Source organism: Ranitomeya imitator, chromosome 3, assembly GCF_032444005.1.
Source record: "Ranitomeya imitator isolate aRanImi1 chromosome 3, aRanImi1.pri, whole genome shotgun sequence".
In the NCBI taxonomy this organism is placed as follows: Eukaryota; Metazoa; Chordata; class Amphibia; order Anura; family Dendrobatidae; genus Ranitomeya; species Ranitomeya imitator.
In genome coordinates, this window is record NC_091284.1 from 716,990,267 (window position 1) to 717,013,412 (window position 23,146).

Sequence of the window (23,146 nt, forward strand, 5' to 3'; positions counted from 1 at the left end):
TAAGGGCTATTTGACCAAGAACAAGAGTGATGGGGTGCTACGCCAGATGACCTGGCCTCTATAGATGGTTGGGGTGAGCTGGACCGCAGAGTGAAGGCAATAGGGCCAACAAGGGCTAAGCATCTCTGAGAACTCCTTCAAGATTGTTGGAAGACCATTCCTGGTGACTACCTCTTGAAGCTCATCAAGAGAATGCCAAGAGTGTGCAAAGCAGTCATCAAAGAAAAAGGTGGCTACTTTGAAGAACCTAGAATGTAAGACATAATTTCAGTTGTTTCACACTTTTTTGCTAAGTATATAATTCCACATGTGTTAATTCACAGTTTTGATGCCTTCAGTGTGAATGTACAATTTTCATAGTCATGAAAATACAGAAAAATCTTTAAATGAGAAGGTGTGTCCAAACTTTTGGTCTGTACTGTATATATATATATATATATATATATATATATATATATATATATATAGTGCCTAGCGAAAGTATTCGGCTCCCTGGAAATTTTGAACCTTTTCCCACATATCATGCTTCAAACATAAAGATACCACATGTAAATTTTTGGTGAAGAATCAACAACAAGTGGAACACAATTGTGAAGTTGAATGAAACTTATGTGGAAATTCAAAAACTGAAAAGTGGGGCGTGCAATATCATTCCGTCCCTTTAACTTAATATTTTGTTGTGCCACATTTTGCTGCAATTACAGCTGCAAGTCGCTTGGGGTATGTCTATCAGTTTTGTACATCGAGAGACTGAAATTTTTGCCAATTCTTCCTTGGCAAACAGCTCGAGCTCAGTGAGGTTTGATGTACAGTAGATCGTTTGTGAACAGCAGTTTTCAGGTCTTTCCACAGATTCTCGATTGGATTGAGGTCTGGACTTTGACTTGGCCATTCTAACACCTGGATATGTTTATTTGTGAACCATTCCATTGTAGATTTTGCTTTATGTTTGGGATCACTGTCTTGTTGGAAGACAAATCTCCCTCCCAGTCTCAGGTCCTTTGCAGACTCAAACAGGTTTTCTTCAAGAATGGTCCTGTATTTGACTCCATTGATCTTCTCATCAATTTTAACCATCTTCCCTGTCCCTGCTGAAGAAAACCATGATGCTGCCACCACCATGTTTGACAGTGGGGATGGTGTGTTCAGGGTAATGAGCTGTGTTGCCTTTACACTAAACATACTGTATGGTTTGACATTGTTGCCAAAAAGTTCGATTTTGGTTTCATCTGACCAGAGCACCTTCTTCCACATGTTTGGTGTGTCTCCCAGGTGGCTTGTTGCAAACTTTACATGACACTTTTTATGGATATCTTTGAGAAATGGCTTTCTTCTTGCCACTCTTCCATAGAGGCCAGATTTGTGCAGTGTACGACTGATTGTTGTCCTATGGACAGACTGTCCCACCTCAGCTGTAGATCTCTGCAGTTCATCCAGAGTGATCATGGGTCTCTTGGCTGCATCTCTGATCAGTCTTCTCCTTGTTTGAGATGAAAGTTTAGAGGGACGGCCGGGTCTTGGTAGATTTGCAGTGGTATGATACTCCTTCCATTTCAATATGATCGCTTGCACAGTGCTCCTTGGGATGTTTAAAGTTTTGGAAATCATTTTGTATCCAAATCTGGCTTTAAACTTCTCCACAACAGTATCACGGACCTGCCTGTTGTCTTCCTTGGTCTTCATGATGCTCTCTGTGCTGACCCTGAGACTATCACAGAGCAGGTGCATTTATACGGAGACTTGATTATACACAGGTGGATTATATTTATCATCATTAGGCATTTAGAACAATATTGGATCATTCAGAGATCCACAATGAACTTCTGGAGTGAGTTTGCTGCACTGAAAGTAAAGGAGCTGAATAATATTGCACGCCCCACTTTTCAGTTTTTGAATTTCCACGAAAATTTTAAATAACCAATAAATTTCATTCAACTTCACAATTGTTTTCCACTTGTTGATTTTTCACCAAAAATGTACGCTTGGTATCTTTATGTTTGAAGCATGATATGTGGGAAGAGGTTGAAAAGTTCCAGGGAGCTGAATACTTTCACAAGGCACTGTATATCTACTATATAATTGTCTAAGGGTCACTTCCGTCTTTCTGTCCTTCTGTCTTTCTGTCTGTCACGGATATTCATTGGTCGCGGCCTCTGTCTGTCATGGAATCCAAGTCGCTGATTGGTCGCGGCAGCCATGACAGGTAGCTGGCGAGACCAATCAGCGACGGCCACAGCCCGATTAGTCACTCCCTACTCCCCTGCAGTCGGCACCCGCTCCATACTCCCCGCAGTCACCGCTCACACAGGGTTGATGCCAGCGGTAACGGACCGCGTTATGCCACGGGTAACTCACTCCGTTACCACCGCTATTAACCCTGTGTGACCAAGTTTTTACTATTGATGCTGCCTATGCAGCGTCAATAGTAAAAACATCTAATGTTAAAAATAATTTAAAAAAATAACAAATCATTATATACTCACCTTTCGCGACGCTCTGGTGACCTCCGGCAGGTTCTGGTGCCAAGGATGGTATGGGAGAAGGACCTGCCATGACGTCATGGTCATGTGACCGCGACGTCATCACAGGCCCTGCGTGCCTGGTGAGAAGGACCTGCCATGACGCCACGGTCATGTGACCGCGACGTCATCACAAGGCCTGCGTGCCTGTGTGAGAACGACCTGCCGTGACATCATGTCATGTGACCGCGATGTCATGGCAGGTCCTGCGCGCCTGCGCGAGAAGGACCTGCCATGACGTCATGGTCATGTGACCGCAACGTCATCACACTGCCCTGCGCGCCTGCGCGAGAAGGACCTGCCATGACGTCACGGTCATGTGACCACGACATCATCACGGCGCCTGCGCGAGAACGACCTGCCGTGACGTCACGGTCATGTGACCACGACATCATCACAGGTCCTGCGCGCCTACGCGAGAATGACCTGCCTGACGTCACGGTCATGTGACAGAACTATAAGGGGCCCTCGGAAGGTGAGTATATGTTTATTTTTAATTTTTTAACCTGTGACATACATGGCTGGGCAATATACTACGTAGCTGGGCAATATACTACGTAGCTGGGCAATATACTACGTGACTGGCCAATATACTACGTGGCTGGGCAATATACTACGTGGCTCTGTGCTGTATACTACGTCGCTGTGCAATATACTACGTGGCTCTGTGCTGTATGCTACGTCACTGGGCAATATAATACGTAACTGGGCAATGTACTACGTGGCTGGGCGATATACTATGTCACTGGGCAATTTACTACGTCAATGGGCAATATACTACATCACTGGGCAATATACTACGTGGTTGGGCAATATACTACGTGGCTGGGCAATGTACTACGTGGCTGGGCAATATACTACGTGGCTGGGCAATATACTACCTGACTGGGCAATATACTACGTGGCTGGGCAATATACTACATGGCTGGGCAATATACTACGTGGCTGGGCAATATACTACGTGGCGGGGCAATATACTACGTGGCTCTGTGCTGTATACTACGTCACTGTGCAATATACTACGTGGCTCTGTGCTGTATGCTACGTCACTGGGCAATATAATACGTAACTGGGCAATGTACTACGTGGCTGGGCGATATACTATGTCACTGGGCAATTTACTACGTCAATGGGCAATATACTACATCACTGGGCAATATACTACATGGTTGGGCAATATAATACGTGGCTGGGCAATATACTACGTGGCTGGGCAATATACTACGTGACTGGGCAATATACTACCTGACTGGGCAATATACTACGTGGCTGGGCAATATACTACGTGGCTGGGCAATATACTACGTGGCGGGGCAATATACTATGTGACTGGGCAATATACTACGTGGCTGGGCAATATACTACGTGGCTGGGCAATATACTACGTGACTGGCCAATATACTACGTGGCTGGGCAATATACTACGTGGCTCTGTGCTGTATACTACGTCGCTGTGCAATATACTACGTGGCTCTGGGCTGTATACTACGTCACTGGGCAATATAGTACGTAACTGGGCAATGTACTACGTGGCTGGGCGATATACTACGTCACTGGGCAATTTACTACGTCAATGGGCAATATACTACGTCACTGGGCAATATACTATGTGGTTGGGCAATATAATACGTGGCTGGGCAATATACTACGTGGCTGGGCAATATACTACGTGGCTGGGCAATATACTACGTGACTGGGCAATATACTACCTGACTGGGCAATATACTACGTGGCTGGGCAATATACTATGTGGCTGGGCAATATACTACGTGGCTGGGCAATATACTATGTGACTGGGCAATATACTACGTGACTGGGCAATATACTACGTGGGCTGTACAATATACTACGTGGCTGGGCAATATAATACGTGGACATGCATATTCTAGAATACCCGATTCTTTAGAATCAGGCCACCATCTAGTATATATATAAAAGAGTAGAAAAAACAGCACAGTTAGATATAGGGTGCAAACGCCTCACAGGTACATACCAGTCCTTGTGAATAGTTTCCAAAAAAAGTTGAGACAGCGCACTATGTCCAAAGTTACAAAGTGCTCTTTAATAGCCACATGGGAAAATTAAAGAGCACTTTGTAACTTTGGACATGGTGTGCTGTCTCAACTTTTTTTGAAACTATATATATATATATATATATATATATATCTTTATGAAAGTGGCCTCTTCATAAGAGAAAGAGGACTGGAACTCTATTGCCACATATTGGAAATAGCAGTCCTAAATTGCAGTGTAAGATTTTGGATAAGAAGCCAAACCAGACAGTGTGGAGGGTGGTGCATTACAGCAGAGGTGACAGTGCTATGAGAAGAGGAAAGCTGATAGAAGGGTTTGTAATGTGGCGCAGCTAATCTCAGCTGCACTAGCCATCCTTCCCACACTGGGAGGTATTAGTCATCTGTGCTCTACTTTCTAATAAGTGGCAAGGATATACCAGGAGATCAGGGCTATGTGTCATTACATCTCACACACTATGAAACCTGCTGTAACTTATGTTGGAGGTTTGTTCTTTTTCTGCAGTGTGTTGCTGCCTGTTTATTAGTGGGCAGTGTCAATCAAGAGGAAAAATTACATTTCCCCAGTGAAAACCATCGAACAGGCTTAGCACAGATTAACTCATTATGTGAGTTGATTGCTAATAAGTCTGCAAAGAGAGGAATGGAAAAAAATTTTTTAATCCGCTCTGCAGTCACTATCACATTGTTTGTCCAGTTCAACATGAAAAATGTAAGGAAATTACCTCTTTAAATATAACATGTCATTGTACAAGACAATTATTGGCTCAATTAACATGCAGAGTTTATAATTTTAACATTTGCTATTTCACATGGGTGAATTCAATTGCACAGTAAAGTAATATTCCTTCCCTTTCTTGGTTCCTTATTACCCCCTACTGAACTTCATTATTAAATAAAAAAATCCAAACAGCTAATTTTTTGGGTTTCATCATAGGTCCACAAGCAGCATTGTTACGGGTTATCAGCGAACTGAACAGACTCTTTTAAAAGAACTGAAATCCAATTCAGCCTACAGCCATCAGAAACCAAAGGGGTTTATCTATAATTAATAAGATAACTGGGCTTGAACAAGAACATGTGGGGCTGAACACAGTGTGGTCTCTAAATAACAGAAGACAATGCGGAGTTCAATAGAGCTATTTTGTTACTTTCAGTGTTATGTTCTTTCTTACCTCCTCTGGGCACATTTCATGAGTGCTATTTAAGAAGTGAGCACAGGCCAATGGAAAGGAAATGGAGTAGCGCATAGCTGAGTGCTCATCCAATGTTAGCAGGAACATCTTCTCAAAAGTGCGAACGTGAAAACTACAACAAAAGCAAGATAATATGTAAAGAATAGATGCATGAATGGCATAATAACAATATACTATGTATATAATATACTATAGCAAAATACCCATGGCAGGTATATATGTGTCTGTATAATAATGTGGAAATTAACTGAAATATAGATATAGGCCCTGATTCATCAAGACTGGAGTTGGAGCGTCTAAAAAGTGGACTTGGTGCTCTTTGCAATAAATCTGGAGTGGAGTAAGATATATGGTGTAGGGTACGCCGCAGTGTGTCACTAATTAAACGATCGAGTGTTGTCACGCTCCCTTTCTCCCCAGCTCTGCCCATTTTGGTGGTGCTGTCCAAAACTGGCAGAAAATGGCAAGAGTTGAACATTTTTTTTCGCAGCCTTCTGCTGTGCAAAAATATTGTGACTTTTCAAAGCAACTACTGTATATAACACTGTAGCGTCCAATTATACTTGATTTATGTTTCTTTACGCAGCATACAGCTGAAGGATCTCTAAGGGCAGCTATTGGGTGCCTCTGAGTAGCACATAATTGCCAAATTTTCAGTTTAGCTTCTCAGAGATAAGAGATTATGAAGCATCAGATGCCACAACATTTGTATTTCTATAACCCTGATGGTTCTGTGGAGGTTCTAGGCATCCAAGAGGTCTGCCTTTTTTTGTAGGTGCTTGAGGATGTTCGGGAAGGACTAGAAAGTATGGTGTAGCATCATACTGACCCTTTAAACAGCAAGTATGTTTCTCACAGAATCTGTATGGATCTTAGTATGGTTCTTTATTAAATCATAGGCACCCGGAGAGAGATGCACGAGGCCCTCACTGGATAGATACTACAAGGGAATGTGCACACGTTGCGGATTTGCTCTTGTAAAAATCTGCTCGGATTCTTCCTCTTTTGGCAGAAAACGCAGTTGAAAATCCACGTGGACTTGATGCGGATTTCATGTGGATTTTTATGCGGATTTGCAAGCTAAATAAAGATATATAATTTAACAAAAAAAAATAATAATTGTGATGTCATTTCCGTGCCCAACCCCTTCTTTTACATTCTCCATTGAAGACCATACTATCATTAACCCCTTCACCCCGAAGCCTGTTTTCAACTTCCTGACCAGGCCATTTTTTTCAATTCTGACCACTGTCATTTTATGAGGTCATAACTCTGAAACGCTTCAATGGATCCTGGTGATTCTGAGATTGTTTTCTCGTGACATATTGTACTTTATGATAGTGGTAAAATTTCTTCGATTTGACTTGCGTTTATTTGTGAAAAAAATGGAAATTTGGCAAAAATTTTGCAATTTTTGCAATTTTTAGACTTTTAGATTTTATGCCCTCAAATTAGAGAGTCATATCATTCAAAATAGTTAAAAATAACATTACCAACATGTCTGCTTTACATTAGCACAATTTTAGAAACATAATTTTTTTGTTAGGAAGTTATAAGGGTTAAAAATTGACCAGCGATTTCTCATTTTTACAACAAAATTTGCAAAACTATTTTTTTAGGGACCATCTCACGCTTGAAGTCATTTTGAGGGGTCTATATGACAGAAAATGCCCAAAAGTGACACCATTCTAAAAACTGCACCCCTCAAGGTACTCTCAAAACCACATTCAAAAAGTTTATTAACCCTTCAGGTTTTTCACAGGAATTTTCGGAATGTTTAAAAAAAATTGAACATTTAACTTTTTTTCACAAAATTTTTACTTCAGATTCAATTTGTTTTATTTTACCAAGGGTAACAGGAGAAATTGGACCACAAAAGCTAGCGCCGATCGTGGGCATTGCTGCGGGGTGTCAGCTGTCATATACAGCTGACACCCGCACGCGATCGCCACTGCGCTCACTGTGAGGCTGCGCGATCGTGCCGCCATTCTAGTACTGGGGTTTGCGGGAACTCATGTCAGGAAGGGGTTAAATACCATGTTCAAATGTAATGCTTACACACAAAACAAATATAAGTGAATATTATAGTATAATATAAATATATATATATATTTATATATACCGTATTTTCCGGCGTATAAGATGACTGGGCATATAAGACGACCTCCCAACTTTTCCAGTTAAAATATAACATCTTCTTAAAAGCCGGGGGTATTCTTATACGCCGTGTGTCATCTTACAGGGTGGGTGCGGACCAATCTGCATATGGTGGGGGGGAGTGGTCCCGATGACGAAGGGAGGGGCGTCTCACAGGGAAGGTGTAAGTGGAGTATCCTCCTATTACCTCATTGTGGCAGCTATACTCTCTGCCGGTCCCTGTGCTGTGGGGCGGCGGCGGCTCCTCTTTCAGCAGTGTGGGGGCTCTGTGCTGGGGGGCGGCAGTCGCTCTTTGTGCAGTGTCGGGGCTCCGCCGGCATTTCCTCAAAGCCCAGAGGCCCCGGCAGCTCCATTTTTGCGATGCGGTGGCCTCCAGGAAAATGGCCACTGGGGGCGGTGCATGCTCAGTTTCAGATCTTGTCTCCCGAGATCTCTAGACGAGATCTGAATCTGAGCATGCAGGAATAGCATTGCTGCAGCAAGGCATGTCCTCTGAAAGCCGGAGGAGTGTTTGCTCCAGTAAGGGGGGAAATACTCCTACTATACAAATCGTGACTTGTATTGTTTAAGATTATTGTACTTATTTTTATTAAGTATACCCCTCATATGTAAAGCACCATGGAATAAATGGCGCTATAATAATAAATAATAATAATAAATAGGAGAGCAGTGCAGGCCAGACAGGTGCTGGTAGTGGGGGACTCAGTTATTAGGGGAACAGATAAGGCAATCTGACACAAAGACAGGGATCGTTGAACAGTGTGCTGCCTACCTGGTGCTGGAGTCCGACACATCACTGATCGGGCTGACAGATTACTGGGGGGGCTGGTGAGGACCCAGTGGTCATGGTGCCCATTGGCATAAATGACAAAGTTAGAGGTAGTTGGAAGGTCCTTAAAGATGATTTCTGGGAATTAGGCTGAAAGCTTAAAGCAAGGACCTCAAAGGTGGTATTTTCTGAAATACTGCCTGTACCACGTGCCACGCCAGAGAGGCAACGGGAGATTAAGGAGATAAATAAGTGGCTCAAGAATTGGTGTAAGAAGGAGGGGTTTGGGTTCCTGGAGAACTGGGCTGACTTCTCAGTTGGCTATAGGCTCTACGCTAGGGACGGGCTGCATCTCAATGGGGAGGTGCAGCTGTGCTGGGGGAGAAAATGGCTAGAAGGTTGGAGGAGTGTTTAAACTAGGGAATGGGGGCAGGGTATTCATTTTATAGGAGGGGAAGAGCGTGCAGATAGTGACCTGGCCACAAATAAAGAAGATGGGAGTGGCGGTGGCATGGGGGGTGGGGTTAGAACAGTTAATAATTTAAGAAAGAATAAAGATACAGAGAGATACATAAAGTGCATGTATACTAATGCCAGAAGCCTCACCAACAAAATGGAGGAACTAGAATTAATGTTGTTGAAGCATAATTATGACATGGTGAGAATATCTGAAACATGGCTGGATGAGAGCCATGACTGGGCTGTTAACTTGCAGGGCTATAGTCTGTTCAGAAATGACCGAACGGATAAGCGATGGGGAGGGGTGTGTCTATATGTAAAATCGTCCTTAAAACCCATCCTGCATGATAATATAGGTGAATCTAATGAAAATGTAGAGTCCCTGTGGGTGGAGATAAGGGGAGGGGGAAAAATAATAAATTACTGATAGGGATTTATTATAAGTCCCCCAAAATAATGGAAACAAAAGAGAATATTCTCGTAAAGCAAATAGCTGAAGCTGCGACTGAAGGAGAAGTCATTATTATGGGGGACTTCCTGAAATAGATTGGGGAACAGAAACCTTCAGTTCCAGCAAAGGTAATCGGTTTTTGACAACTATGAGAGACAATTACCTTTCACAACTGGTTCAGGACCCAACAGGAAGGGGGGCACTGCTAGACCTAATATTAACCAACAGGCCAGACCGCATATCAAATATAAGGGTTGGGGGTCACTTGGGGAATAGTGATCACAAAATAACAAGTTTTCATGTATCTTTTACTAAGATGTGTAGTAGAGGGGTTACAAGGACACTAAACTTCAGGAGGGCAAATTTCCAGCGGATGAGAGATGATCCTGGTGCAACTAACTGGGACAATATCCTGAGACATAAAAATACACAAAAGAAAATGGGAGACGGATAGGACCTGTGCACAGTATATACCGTATGGGAATAAACATGCTAGAGATAGAAGGAAACCAATATGGCTAAATAGAGCAGTAAGGGGCGCAATAGTGACAAAAAGAAAGCATTTAGAGAATTAAAGCAAGTAGGTAGTGATGAGGCATTAAATAAATATAGAAAATTAAATAAATTCTGTAAAAAGCAAATCAAGGCAGCAAAGATTGAGACAGAGAGACTCCTTGCCAGAGAGAGTAAAAATAATCCCAAAATATTCTTTAACTACATAAATAGTAAGAAGCTAAAAAATGATAGTGTTGGCCCCCTTAAAAATAGTCTGGGTGAAATGGTGAATGAGGATGAGGAAAAAGCCAATATGCTAAATGACTTTTTTTCAATCAGCATTTACACAAGAAAATCCCATGGCAGACAATATGATCAGTGAACAAAAATTCCCCATTAAATGTCACCTGCTTAACCCAGCAGGAAGTACATCGGCGTCTAAAAGTCACTAAAATTGACAAATCTCAGGGCCCGGATGGGATACACCCCCGAGTACTGCAGGAACTAAGTACAGTCATTGATAGACCATTATTTTTAATCTTTAAAGACTCCATAATAACAGGGTCTGTACCACAGGACTGGCGTATAGCAAATGTGGTGCCAATATTCATAAAGAGGACAGAAACTGAACTCGGTAATTATAGGCCAGTAAGCTTAACCTCTACTGTGGGTAAAATCCTAGAGGGTTTTCTAAGAGATGCTATACTGAAGTATCTGAAGAGGAATAACCTCATGACCCAGTATCAGCACGGGTTTACTAGGGACCGTTCCTTTCAGACTAATTTGATCAATTTCTATGAAGAGGTAAGTTATTTCTCTCGCATATCACCCCTACTCTGGAACCCTCTACCACAACACATCAGACTCTCGCCTACCATCGAAACCTTCAAAAAGAACCTGAAGACCCACCTCTTCAGACAAACCTACAACCTGCAATAACCACCGATCGACGAAACCGCTGCATGACCAGCTCTATCCTCACCTACTGTATTCTCACCCATCCCTTGTAGATTGTGAGCCTTCGCGGGCAGGGTCCTCACTCCTCCTGTACCAGTTATGACTTGTATTGTTTAAGATTATTGTACTTGTTTTTACTATGTATACCCCTCCTCACATGTAAAGCGCCATGGAATAAATGGCGCTATAAATAATAATAATAATAATAATAAGTTACGGACTGGACCAAGGGTACCCAGTGGACGTAGTGTATATGGACTTTTCATAAGCTTTTGATACTGTGCCACACAAAGTTGATACATAAAATGAGAACAATGGGGATAAGGGAAAATATGTGTAAGTGGGTTAAGAGCTGGCTCAGGGATAGGAAACAAAGGGTGGTTATTAATGGAGCACACTCGGGCTGGGTCACAGTTAGCAGTGGGGTACCATAGGGTTCAGTATTGGGCCCTCTTCTTTTTAACATTTATTAATGACCTTGTAGGGGGCATACAGAATAGTATTTCAATATTTGCAGATGGCACTAAACTCTGCAGGGTAAAAAATACAGTGGAGGACAATTTTATATTACGGAGGATTTATATAAACTAGAAGCTTGGGCTAATAAATGTCAAATGATCTTTAATGGGGATAAATGTAAGGTCATGCACTTGGGCAGAAGAAATAAGATGTATAATTATGTGCTTAATTGTAAAACGCTGGGCAAAACCATCAATGACAAACACCTGGGTGTATGGGTGAACGATAAACTCAGATTTAGTGGCCAGTGTCAGGTAGCTGCTACAAAGGCAAATAAAATAATGGGATACATTAAAAGAGGCATAGATGCTCATGAGGAGAACTTAATTTTACCTCTATTCAAGTCACTAGTTTGCCCACACTTAGAATTCTATGTACAGTTCTGGTCTCCGGTGTATAAGAAAGACATAGCTGAACTAGAGCAGGTGCAGAGAAGAACGACCAAGGTTATTAGAAGACTGGGGGGTCTGCAATACCAAGAGAGGTTATTATGCGTCACCCGTCAGGGCTGTGGGGTACTCGGTACCGAGTCCGGTCACAATTAAAGGGGTAGTCATGGTGGCAGCAACCCGGTCCTATGGCCCTGGGCGCCCAAGTAATAGGGATGGTCTTTAAAGGGGTTGTGGAAATAAGGAAAGTTTGTGATGCCACCTGTGGTTCTCAGTCAGAGGTGACTGACGCTGCTTAAAGGGGTCCTCTGGGGGCAATGGTGCTGCAACAAACATGGTGTCGCTCCCCGCAGGTGAAGTGGTGTCCCCATGGCTCCCGGTGTATTTGGCAGGGTTGGTGAATTCCGCAAATAATTGGAGGACACATGGTTGCTGTCTTTACTTGGTTTACTGAGATGGTATTCAGCCTCAGTCCAGGGTACCGGTAACAGGTGTAGCTGGAGTCCAGGCAGCCTGAAAACAAGTAAGGATCCCTTTGGCAGGTCAGGTTAGGGGCCTTCCACTTCTGCGCTGCTTTCTGGTCCCTTGCTGCCTGTAGTCCTAGCAAGGTACCCTTTTCTCTCTCCTGTCCTGGGACAGGTACCTGCATGACAGGCAGCCTGAGCTGATCACTTGGGGTCTCTGGCACGGTGACTCCAGGTTCTAAATTGCTTTTGTGCCTCAGGTGTGGTGTGGGCAATTTACGTCTAGTCCTATGCCCTCCGGTTCTGCTGGGGGGCTTGCAGTTCCCCTACAGCCTCGGGCTCCCGGTGCCCAGTTTCTGCACTCTGGCTCTAGGAAGCCCACTCGTAGCCTCCTCTAGCCCTGGATCTATCCTGTGCTCCTTTTCTGTCTGCTACCAACTGTCAACTGTCTAGCAACAGCCTAGCAACTGACTCCTCCTCCCGACCAGAGAGAGCAGCTCCCCTCAAGTCGGATGTAGAGCTCCCCCTTCTGGCCTGGAGTCAGAATATATTGCATGTAAGGTTACCTGCCATAGGGATTCCTCCTGTCTCCAGGCATGGCATTACCCTCCCCGAGAGGAAGGCAATACCACTGTGGTACCTGAACTCCTGGGGTGCCACAATTACACTTAGGGTTATTTAGTTTGGAAAAATGAAGGCTAAGGGGTGATCTTACTTTAATGTATAAATATATGAGGGGACAGTATAGTGGATGGGATTTGAAGAATCCGCTCACACTGGGAATACAGAGGAATCCTGACAGTGAACGCATTGCACACTCACAATTCAGCAATCTACAGTCACATAGGGTGAGTGCAAACAAATGTATCAGCTGCCTGGAAAACCACTCTAATTAGGTGTGCAGAGGTTCATGCTGCAGAAACAACTTAATTTAGATGTAAAGCATTGTCTTACAGTTGTAGCAATATCTGCAACCACTCTACTCCAGATGAACAAATCATAAAATAGTGTAACAGTATTGAGAATGTTGATCCAAAACTGCTATCCCCGCTATCATCATTGCGTTACATTACAGGCTTTTAATCGTTCTTTGCAGGATATTCTCATATAGTGTTCCATTATGAAATTATGGGTTCATTTTCTTACAACTCCTGAACCCTATCAAGATAAATTCATAATAAAAATACCATGGCACTAACCAGAAGATGGAAAGGTCAGAAGTCTCCGTGATCAGCTCCTCTACGGAATCCAGCATCCAGGTGTGAAACATTATCAGATTCATTACTTTGCCCAGGTCTTGGTTTTCACGAAGAGACAGTGAGGCCTTTGCTACACTGGTATAAGCCTGAAGCAGGAGATAAAGCAATCCACAATGAGCAGTATTTCTCAATTCAGTGCTCAAGGAACCCTAGTGGATCGCGTATTGCACATTTCCTAAGGTTTAAATTTGTTCTTTTCCGATTTTGAGGCCCAATGGGGGACAGTGATGGTAATGTCTGTAAAGCGCTTTGGAATATGATGACGCTATATAAGCAAAGCATAATAAATAATAAATCTTCAGAATAAACCTTTGTGTGTATATGAGAAGCACTATTTCTGACCAGTATATGGCTTGTATCAGCAACTTTCCCTTTATTGATAATTATTATTTTTGTCTGAACTCAGCTTTACAGTGGGTGGATACTAGTTGATATGATGTCTCCAAAACACATAGAAACGAGGAGCTCCTGCTCCTCTATCTATCTATCTATCTATCTATCTATCTATCTATCTATCTATCTATCTATCTATCTATCTATCTACAGCTCTGGCAAAAATTAGGAGACCACTGCAAAATGTTAGGTTTGTCTGATTTTTCTCTTTATAGGTATATTTTTGAGTAAAATGTAAATTTTTCATTTATTCTATAAACGTCTGACAGCATGTCTCCAAATTTCCAAGCAGTAAATTTTGTATTTTTTTCTGAAAAGGAGAAATGGTCAAAATAAAAAAACAGTGTTTTCAGACCTCAAATAATGCAAAGAAAACAAGTTCATAATCATTTAGAAATAACAATACTAATGTTTTAACTCACGAAGAGTTCAGAAATCAATATTTTGTGGAATAACCATGATTTTTAATCACAGCTTTCATGTGTCTTGGCATGCTTTCCACCAGTCTTTCACACTTCTTCTGGCACAAAAATGTGAGCAGTTCTTCTTTGTTTGATGGCTTGTGACTAGGGTTGAGCGAAACGGGTCGGCCAGATTCAGAAGTCGCCGACTTTTGGCAAAGTTGGGTTTCATGAAACCCGACCCGACCCCTGTGTGGGGTCGGCCATGAGGTCGGCGATCTTCTGAATCTGGTATCGGAATTCCGATACCGAGTTCCAATATGTTTGCAATATCGGAAATCGGTATCGGAATCCATATTTAAGTGTAAAATAAAGAATTAAAATAAAAAATATTGCTATACTTACCCTCTGACGCGCCCTGGTACTAACCGGCAGCCTTCCTTCCTTAGAATCAGTGCGTGAAGGGCCTTAGATGATGTCGCGGCTTGTGATTGGTCGCGCGACTGCCCATGTGACTGCTCGCACGACCAATCACAAGCCGCGACGTCACCGAAGGTCCTTCAAGCGCTGATTCTTAGGAAGGAAGGCTGCCAGAAAGAAGCAGGGCACGTCCGAGGGTGAGTATATACCTAATAGGTTGTAGGGTACAACATAATTTATACCCTACACACCCAGTTTTATACACCCAGTAAATTCCCTATTAAAGGACAACACTGAAAGACTGTACGGATCACAAAAGCCGTAGATTTATTGAGCAAGTATAGTAGGTGTTAACTATCTGCCTGTTCAACCCAGCACTGACCCGGAGTGGTCACAGACAGCTCCTAGTGACGGTTCAGCTGCTCCACATCAACAGAGCAGCTCTTCTTCTTGTGGGCTGCTCTCTTAACAGGGAGTTACTGCAGACATCATGCTGGTTGACAGCGGACTCCTTGCAGTTAGGCCGTCAATCAGCATGACAACGGCAGTCAATCAGCATGACAACGGCAGTCAATCAGCATGACAATGGCAGTCAATCAGCATGACAACGGCAGTCAATCAGCATGGCAATGGCAGTCAGGCACTGTAAAGAGAGCAGAGTGGAGAAAAAGCTGCTGCTCTGTTGACATGACATCAGTGGAAGCTGCTGAACTGCCAACAAGAGCAGTCCGTAACTGCTCTGTTTCAGCAGAGATTGCTGCTAGGCACTACAGGCAGGTAGGTTTAACCTTTAACCTACCTGCATGTTAGTTTTTATGCTCATAGTAAAAAAATTGTCTTGAATAAACACATTAAAAAGGTTTTACTATGAACAAAGTACAGTTTACTCAATAGATCTTAGAATAAAAATAAGTTCCACAATTGGATGTGTTAAAAAAATATGTCATGTGTTGAGATAATCTTATGAATGTGCCCCTGCCGTGTACTGTGTAATGGCTGTGTCTGACCGTGCAGGGACATGGTCTGATCATACCACATCTCCTGGGCAGGGGAGGAAGCAAAAGAGAGGATACAGACAGGACAGCACGGGATCACAGCTGCTGCTTTCTGTAAGGAAAAATATTTCCCTGCCTGTTTAAAAACGTGCTGTATCAGAGAAAACATCACAGCTTTCCTGTGCTGTCCTGTCTGTATACTCTCTTTTGCCTCCTCCCCGGCCTAGGAGCTGTGGTATATCTGACCATATTCCTGCATGGTCAAGAACATCCATTACTCAGGGGTACATTTATAAGATGATCTCGGGACAGGAAAAGAAAATTTTCAACACATCCAATTGTGTAACTAATTTTTTTTATAAGATCTATTAATTAAAATGTACTTTGCTCGTGGGACAACCGCTTTAAGAATGTCTTATTTTGTCACACTAAGGCCGGGGTCACACTTGTGAGTTCAATGCGAGAAACTCGCACAAGTCTCTCGCATCAATACCGGTGTAACAGGCCAGATTAACCCCCCACCCAGAATATACCCGGGGTTAAAGTAGCCTAGGACAGATTATACCCCGGGTATATTCTGGCCTAGCCCAAACTATACCCCGGGGTACATATTGGACTAGTCCAGTTTATACCCCTCCAGGTCTGAATATACCCTAGCTACTGTAGATCAGATTTTTCAGGCTTTTGAGAACCATTGAGTGACATTCTTAATAACGGGGCCCCAGGCAGCACCCAGCGCCCCAGGCAGCACATAGGGGCCCCAGGCAGCACACAGGGGCCCCAGGAAGCACACGGGGTCCCAGGCAGTGCACAGGGGCCACAGGCAGCGCATGGGGACCCAGGGAGAGCACAGGGGCCACAGGCAGCGCACGGGCCCCAAGCAGCGCACAGGGGCCCTAGGCAGCGCACAGGACCCCAGGCAGCACATGGTGCCCCAGGCAGCATGCGAGGCCCCAGGCAACACATAAGGTCCCAGGCAGCACACAGGGGCCCCAGGCCGCACACGGGGTCCCAGGCAACACACGAGATCCCAGGCAGCACACAGGGGCCCCAGGCAGCACACGGGGCCCCAGGCAGCACACGGGGCCCCAGGCAGCATATAGGGCCCCAGGTAGAGCACAGGGGTATCAGGCAGTGCACAGGGCCCCAGGCAGCACACGGGGGCCCCAGGCAGCACATGGGGCCCCAGGCAGAGCACAGGGCCCCAGGCAGAGCACATGGCCCCAGGCAGAACACAGGGCCCCATGTAGCGCACAGGGCCCCAGGCAGCACACGGGGCCCCAGGCAGCACACTGGGCAGAGACAGCTAATGGGGCCCCAGGCAGTGTACAGGGCCCCAGGCAGAACACAGGGCCCCATGCAGCGCACAGGGCTCCAGGCAGCACATGGGGCCCCAGGCAGCACATGGGGCCCCAGGCAGAGCACAGGGGCCCCAGGCAGCGCACGGGGCCCCAGGCAGCACATGGACTCCAGGGAGCGCACAGGGGCCCCAGGCAGCGCACAGAGGCCCCAGGCAGCACACGGGCCCCAGGCAGCACACGGGGCAGAGACAGCTAATGGGGCCCCAGGTAGGGAACAGGGCCCCAGGCAGAACACAGGGCCCCATGCAGCTCACAGGGCCCCAGACAGCACCCAGGGCCCCAGGCAGCACACGGGGCAGAGACAGCTAATGGGGCCCCAGGCAGTGCACTGAACCCCAGGAGGAACACAGGGCCCCATGCAGTGCACAGGGCCCCAGGCAGCACCCGGGGCCCCAGGCAGTGCACTGAACCCCAGGAGGAACACAGGGCCCCATGCAGTGCACAGGGCCCCAGGCAGCACCCGGGGCCCCAGGCAGCACATGGGGGCAGACAGCTAATGGGTCCCCAGGCAGAACACAGGGCCCCATGCAGCGCACAGGGCCCCAGGCAGCACACGGGGCCCCAGGCAGCACATGGGGCCCCAGGCAGAGCACAGCAGCCCAGACAGTGCACAGGGGCCCCAGGCAGCGCACAGGGCCCCAGGCAGCACATGGGCTCCAGGGAGCACACAGGGGCCCCAGGCAGCACACAGGGGCCCCAGGCAGCACCTGGGGCCCCAGACAGCACACGGGGCAGAGACAGCAAATGGGGCCCCAGGCAGCACACAGGGCACCAGGCAGCACACAGGGGTCCCTGGCAGCACATGAGGCCCCAGGCAGCACACGCAGTGGCAGAGACAGTGCACAAGGGAGGGGGAAGAGACAGTGTGCAAGGGGAAGAGACAGTGAACGGGGACCCAGGCAGCACACAGGGGCCCAGGCAGCGCACAGGGGGCAGAGACAGTGCACAAGGGAGCGGGAAGTGACAGTGTGCAAGGGGGAAGAGACAGCGTGCAGGGCCCCTGTGCGCTGTCTCTGCCCCCTGTGCGCTGTCTGGGATCACATGTGCACTGTTTGGGACCCCCTGTGTGATGTCTGTGGCCCCGTTCTTGAGTATATTAAAGATTAAAGCATATTAAAGATCACATTTTTCAAGTTTATGAGCACCATTGAGTGATATACTCAAGAATTACATAACATTCCTGTCAGGAAATAGCTGATGGCCTGAAAATAGCAGTTGCCATCACCTTTGGTTTTATATGTACGCTGTGGTTGTCCAAGATCTCTTGTGCCACCAAAGTACACAACCCTATTAAACGTAAGGTCAAGAGTGGTGGTAAGATACTTCCTTCCTGAACTTGGTAGTGGGTTGAAAGTCTTGATTTGCTGGTGTGTCTGTGTGGTCTTATTGTTCTTAAGTTTTACTCGTCCCTTGGTTAAGGATTCCACAACTAAGTAGGGTCTAACCCAGCGTGGTGCCATCTTTGAACCCATGCGATGAATACGACATGGATTCTTGATATAAACAATGGTGCCAGAAGTGATTTCTTTGTTGCTCTTGGGTCGGTGATCAAAGGCACACTTTTGGTGTTCCTGAGCAGAATGGATGTTGGTACTTACAGTTGAGAAGATCCTGTTACGAATGGTTGTGAGTGTATTTAGCACATCAGGGTTGGCATCATCTGAAAGAGACATGAAATCCACAGTGTCATTTGCTGATGGATTGAGGTCAATAGGAAGTTTAGCCTTTCGTCCGTACATTACCTCAAATGGAGTGCACTTGGTTGAGGCATGCACAGATGTGTGATAGGCAAACAAAACACCAGGGATGAACTTATCCCAGTTGGTTCCTTGGTCATTGACAAGCTTGCAAAGAGATTCCTTGAGTGTTCGATTGTCACGTTCCCACTGGCCATTTGTTTGTGGGTGGTAGGCAGATGAAATGCGGTGATCTGTTTGAAAATGATCCATCAGGTTGTCGATGATCGAGTTCACAAACTCTCTTCCCTGGTCGCTAATCAGAGTGTCCATACAGCCTAAGCGGCAAATAATGGTGTACAAAAATGTTGCTACTGACATGGCACTTTTGTCTGGAACAGCTGTTGCTTCAGTCCACTTCGAGAAATGATCAGTGACAGCAACTATATATTTTTTGCCATTTGATGTTTCCTGAATAGGACCGATCAGATCAATCCCAACTAAGCTCCATACTTTTCCAGGCACTGGTATACTGTTGAGTGGTGGAGCTTCTTTGCTGATTTTGGGACATGTGACAAAACATTTTTGACAGGCTTTGACATTTTGGTAAACATCATTCTTCATTCCCTTCCAGTTATAACGGTCAGAAATTTTGGCAAATGTTTTATCTCTGCCAAAATGGCCACCAGGCCTTCAGGATATTTGGCAGTCGGCTTTTAGTGAGAACCTCCTTTTTTCCATAGTAAATTATCCCTTTCTCTGCTCGATATGGCTTAGATGTTTGTCTAAACTGGCACTTGGCAGTTGAATGTTTCTCTGGAGGTAGATCGTAGATCCACTGGGGGTACTTTTGTTCTGTTGCAGTGTAGAATCTCAAAAGCTGATCATATAGTTGGTCTTCCATTGTTGTTACAATTGGAAAACTTTTTTTTTGTTGGAGGTGTTCCAAGTTCACTTTATATACCTTATCAGGATAGAATAGGAACTCACACTGGAGAACTTAAGGTGCATATCATAGAGAGCAGGGAGAAACATACATAACAAGTTACAACACATAACATTAACTATGCACTCATGGAACTGCACCACCTACTGTCAGTTCAATGTAATGCCTCCAACACATGCTATAAGTCTAGTCCACCCGTTCCCTTGCACTAGATTTGCTGCTGATTTTCAACAGGGAAAAAATCAGCAGTCAATCTGCATCAAAATCCGCATCCCAATGATGTGGATTGTTTTGTGCAGAAGCACAGCAGATTTCTCCGTGACACGTGGAAGAGGGAAATTTGCTGCAGACTGCATGAAAATCTGACAAAAGCCGCATTAAATGGTATATGGTTTGTGTATGTGCATCTATATATACTGTAGCACTACAGCAGTAAAAACAAACTAATATTCTGCCCTAGAGTAGTATAGACCATGGGTATATTATACCTAGGCCAGATTATACTCCTCCGGGTCAGAATATACCCCTGCTGCTGTAGATCAGATTTTTCACGCTTATGAGAACCATTGAGTGATGTACTCAAGAACGGGGCCCCAGAATTCGCACAGGGGCCCTAGACATTGCACATCACACAGGGGCCCTAGACTTCTTAGGCTAGCTTCACATTTACGCACGGCTGTGGATGCTCTCAGTGAAGCCCCGCCCATTGCCGTGCCCACCAGTTAAGCTCCGCCCAGGTACGCATGCGTACCCTTTCTTTATCATTGGGTACGCAGGCCCTGCGGATGTTTGCGTTTGTATCCACATGCGTTGTTTTGACAATTCAGTGAACGCAAGAAAATCCAACTTGTTGCCTTCGCCGCGGGTTGCAGCACCATCAAAAGAACGTGGGCGGAGCTTAACCAGCGGGGCGCAGCAGTGGTCAAGGCTTTACTGAGAGCGTATGCATGCGCAAGGCTGTACGCAAATGTGAAACTAGCCTTACAGGATTGAATACTCAAGAGCAGGGACCCAGACATTGCACAGGGGGTCCCAGACAGCATACAGTGGGTCCCAGATAGCGCACAGGGGGTCCCAGACAGGGGACATGCGCTCTATTTCCCCCCCTTGTGAGCTATCTCTTACCCCCATTCTCACTCTCTCTGCACCCTGTGCACTATCTGGGACTCCCTGTGGGCTGCCTGGGGTCCTGTGGGCTGCCTGGGACTCCTGTGGGCTGCCTGGAGCCCTGTGTGCTGCCTGGGGCCCTATGGGCTGCCTAGGGTGCCTGTGGGCTGCCTGGGGTCCTGTGCGCTGCCTGGGACCGCATGCACTTCCTGTGGCCCCTATGCGCTGCCTGGGGCCCTTGTGCGCTGCCTGGGGCCCTGTGTGCTGCCTAGGGCCCATGTATGCTGCCTGGGGCCCTGTGTTCTGCCTGGGGCCCTGTGTGCTACCTGGGGCCTCTGTGCGCTGCCTGGGGCCCTGCGGGCTGCCTGGGGCCCCTGTGGTCCTGTGCGCTGCCTGGGGCCCTGTGCGCTGTATGGGGCCTTGTGCTCTGCCTGGGGCCCCATGTGCTGCCTGGAGCTCCGTGTGCTGTCTGGGGCCTTGTGCACTGCCTGGGACCTCGTGTGCTGCCTGAGGTCCTGTGCACTGCCTGGGGCCCCTGTGGGCTGCCTGGGGCCCCTGTGGGCTGCTGGGGTCCTGTGCGCTGCCTGGGGCCCCGTACACTGTTTGGGACCCCTTGCACTTCCTGTGGCCCCTGTACTCTTCCTGGGGCCCCTCTGTGCTGCCTGGGGCCCCTCTGTGCTGCCTGTTGCCCTCTGCGCTGCCTGGGGCCCCTGTGCTCTTCCTGGGGCTGCTCTATGCTGCCTTGGGCCCCTGTGCGCTGCCTGGGGTGCTTGTGTGCTGCCTGGGGCCCTGTGCGCTGCCCGGAGCCTTGTGCGCTGCCTTGGGCCCTGTGCACTGCCTGGGGCCCCGTTTGCTGCCTGGGGCTTCGTTATTGATTATATCACTCAATGGTTCTCAAAAGGCTGAAAAATCTGATCTACAGCAGCTGGGGTATATTCTGACCCGGAGGGGTATAATCTGGACTAGTCCAATTTATACCCCGGGGTATAGTTTGGGCTAGGCCAGAATATACCCGGGGTATATTCTGCCCCAGAGGGGTATAAACTGGACAAACTGTTGTTTTGACAATTCGGTGAACGCAAGAAAATACAACTTGTTGCCTTCGCAGCGGGTTGCAGCACCGTCAAAAGAACGTGGGCGGAGCTTAACCAGCAGGGCGCAGCACTGGTCAAGGCTTTACTGAGAGCGTACGCATGCGCATGGCTGTACGCAAATGTGAAACAAGCCTTACAGGATTGAATACTCAAGAGCAGGGCCCCTGACATTGCACAAGGGGTCCCAGACAGCGTACAGTGGGTCCCAGATAGCGCACAGGGGGTCCCAGACAGCGCACAGGGGACATGCGCTCTGTCTATTTCCCCCCCTTGCGCGCTATCTCTTACCCCCATGCTCACTCTCTCTGCCCCTGTGCGCTATCTGGGAACCCCTGTGGGCTGCCTGGGGTCCTGTGGGCTGCCTGGGACTCCTGTGGGCTGCCTGGAGCCCTGTGTGCTGCCTGGGGCCTTATGGGCTGCCTGGGGTCCCGGTGGGCTGCCTGGGGTCCTGTGCGCTGCCTGAGACCCTGTGCGCTTCCTGTGGTCCCTGTGTGCTGCCTGGGGCCCATGTATGCTGCCTGGGGCCCTGTGTTCTGCCTGGGGCCCTGTGTGCTACCTGGGGCCCCTGGCGCTGCCTCTGTAACAGAAAAAGAATTCTGGTGGCATTGGATGCCATTAACTGTAAATTACATCGATTACTTAGGATATCGCATTCACAATCAACACTTGGAGGATCCATGTTTTTTTTTGTTTTTTTTTTTAGTTTTCACTCTGGGAGCTAAGCCTTAGGTTGCCGTCACACTAGCAGTATTTGGTCAGTATTTTACATCAGTATTTGTAAGCCAAAACCAGGAGTGGGTGATAAATGCAGGAGTGGTGCATATGTTTCTATTATACCTTTCCTCTAAGGCCGGCGTCACACTAGCGAGTTTTACGGACGTATGAGCGCAGAAAATACGTCCAGAAAATACGCATTGCACACGGCTCAATGATTCTCTATGGGGCAGCTCCTATCTGCCGTATATTACACATCCGTAATATACGGTATGTTACGGGCATAGAAAATTGCAGCATGCTGCGTTTGTCAGCGTATTGCGCAAAAAATACGCCAATGAAAGTCTACGGGGGTGAGAAAATTACGGATTA

At 46.5% G+C, this 23,146-nt stretch overlaps 1 protein-coding gene across 1 annotated transcript in view; it reads right to left on the minus strand.

The window, feature by feature from the left end:
- NCKAP1L (NCK associated protein 1 like) overlaps positions 1 to 23,146 on the minus strand; it is a 397,914-nt gene that overhangs the window by 258,253 nt on the left and 116,515 nt on the right. The window contains exons 16-17 of the mRNA XM_069758709.1: positions 13,608 to 13,753; positions 5,728 to 5,860 (exon numbers count right to left, since the gene is read on the minus strand). Coding sequence (XP_069614810.1) covers positions 5,728 to 5,860; positions 13,608 to 13,753 — 279 coding nt within the window. The remainder of the gene's footprint in view (positions 1 to 5,727; positions 5,861 to 13,607; positions 13,754 to 23,146) is intronic.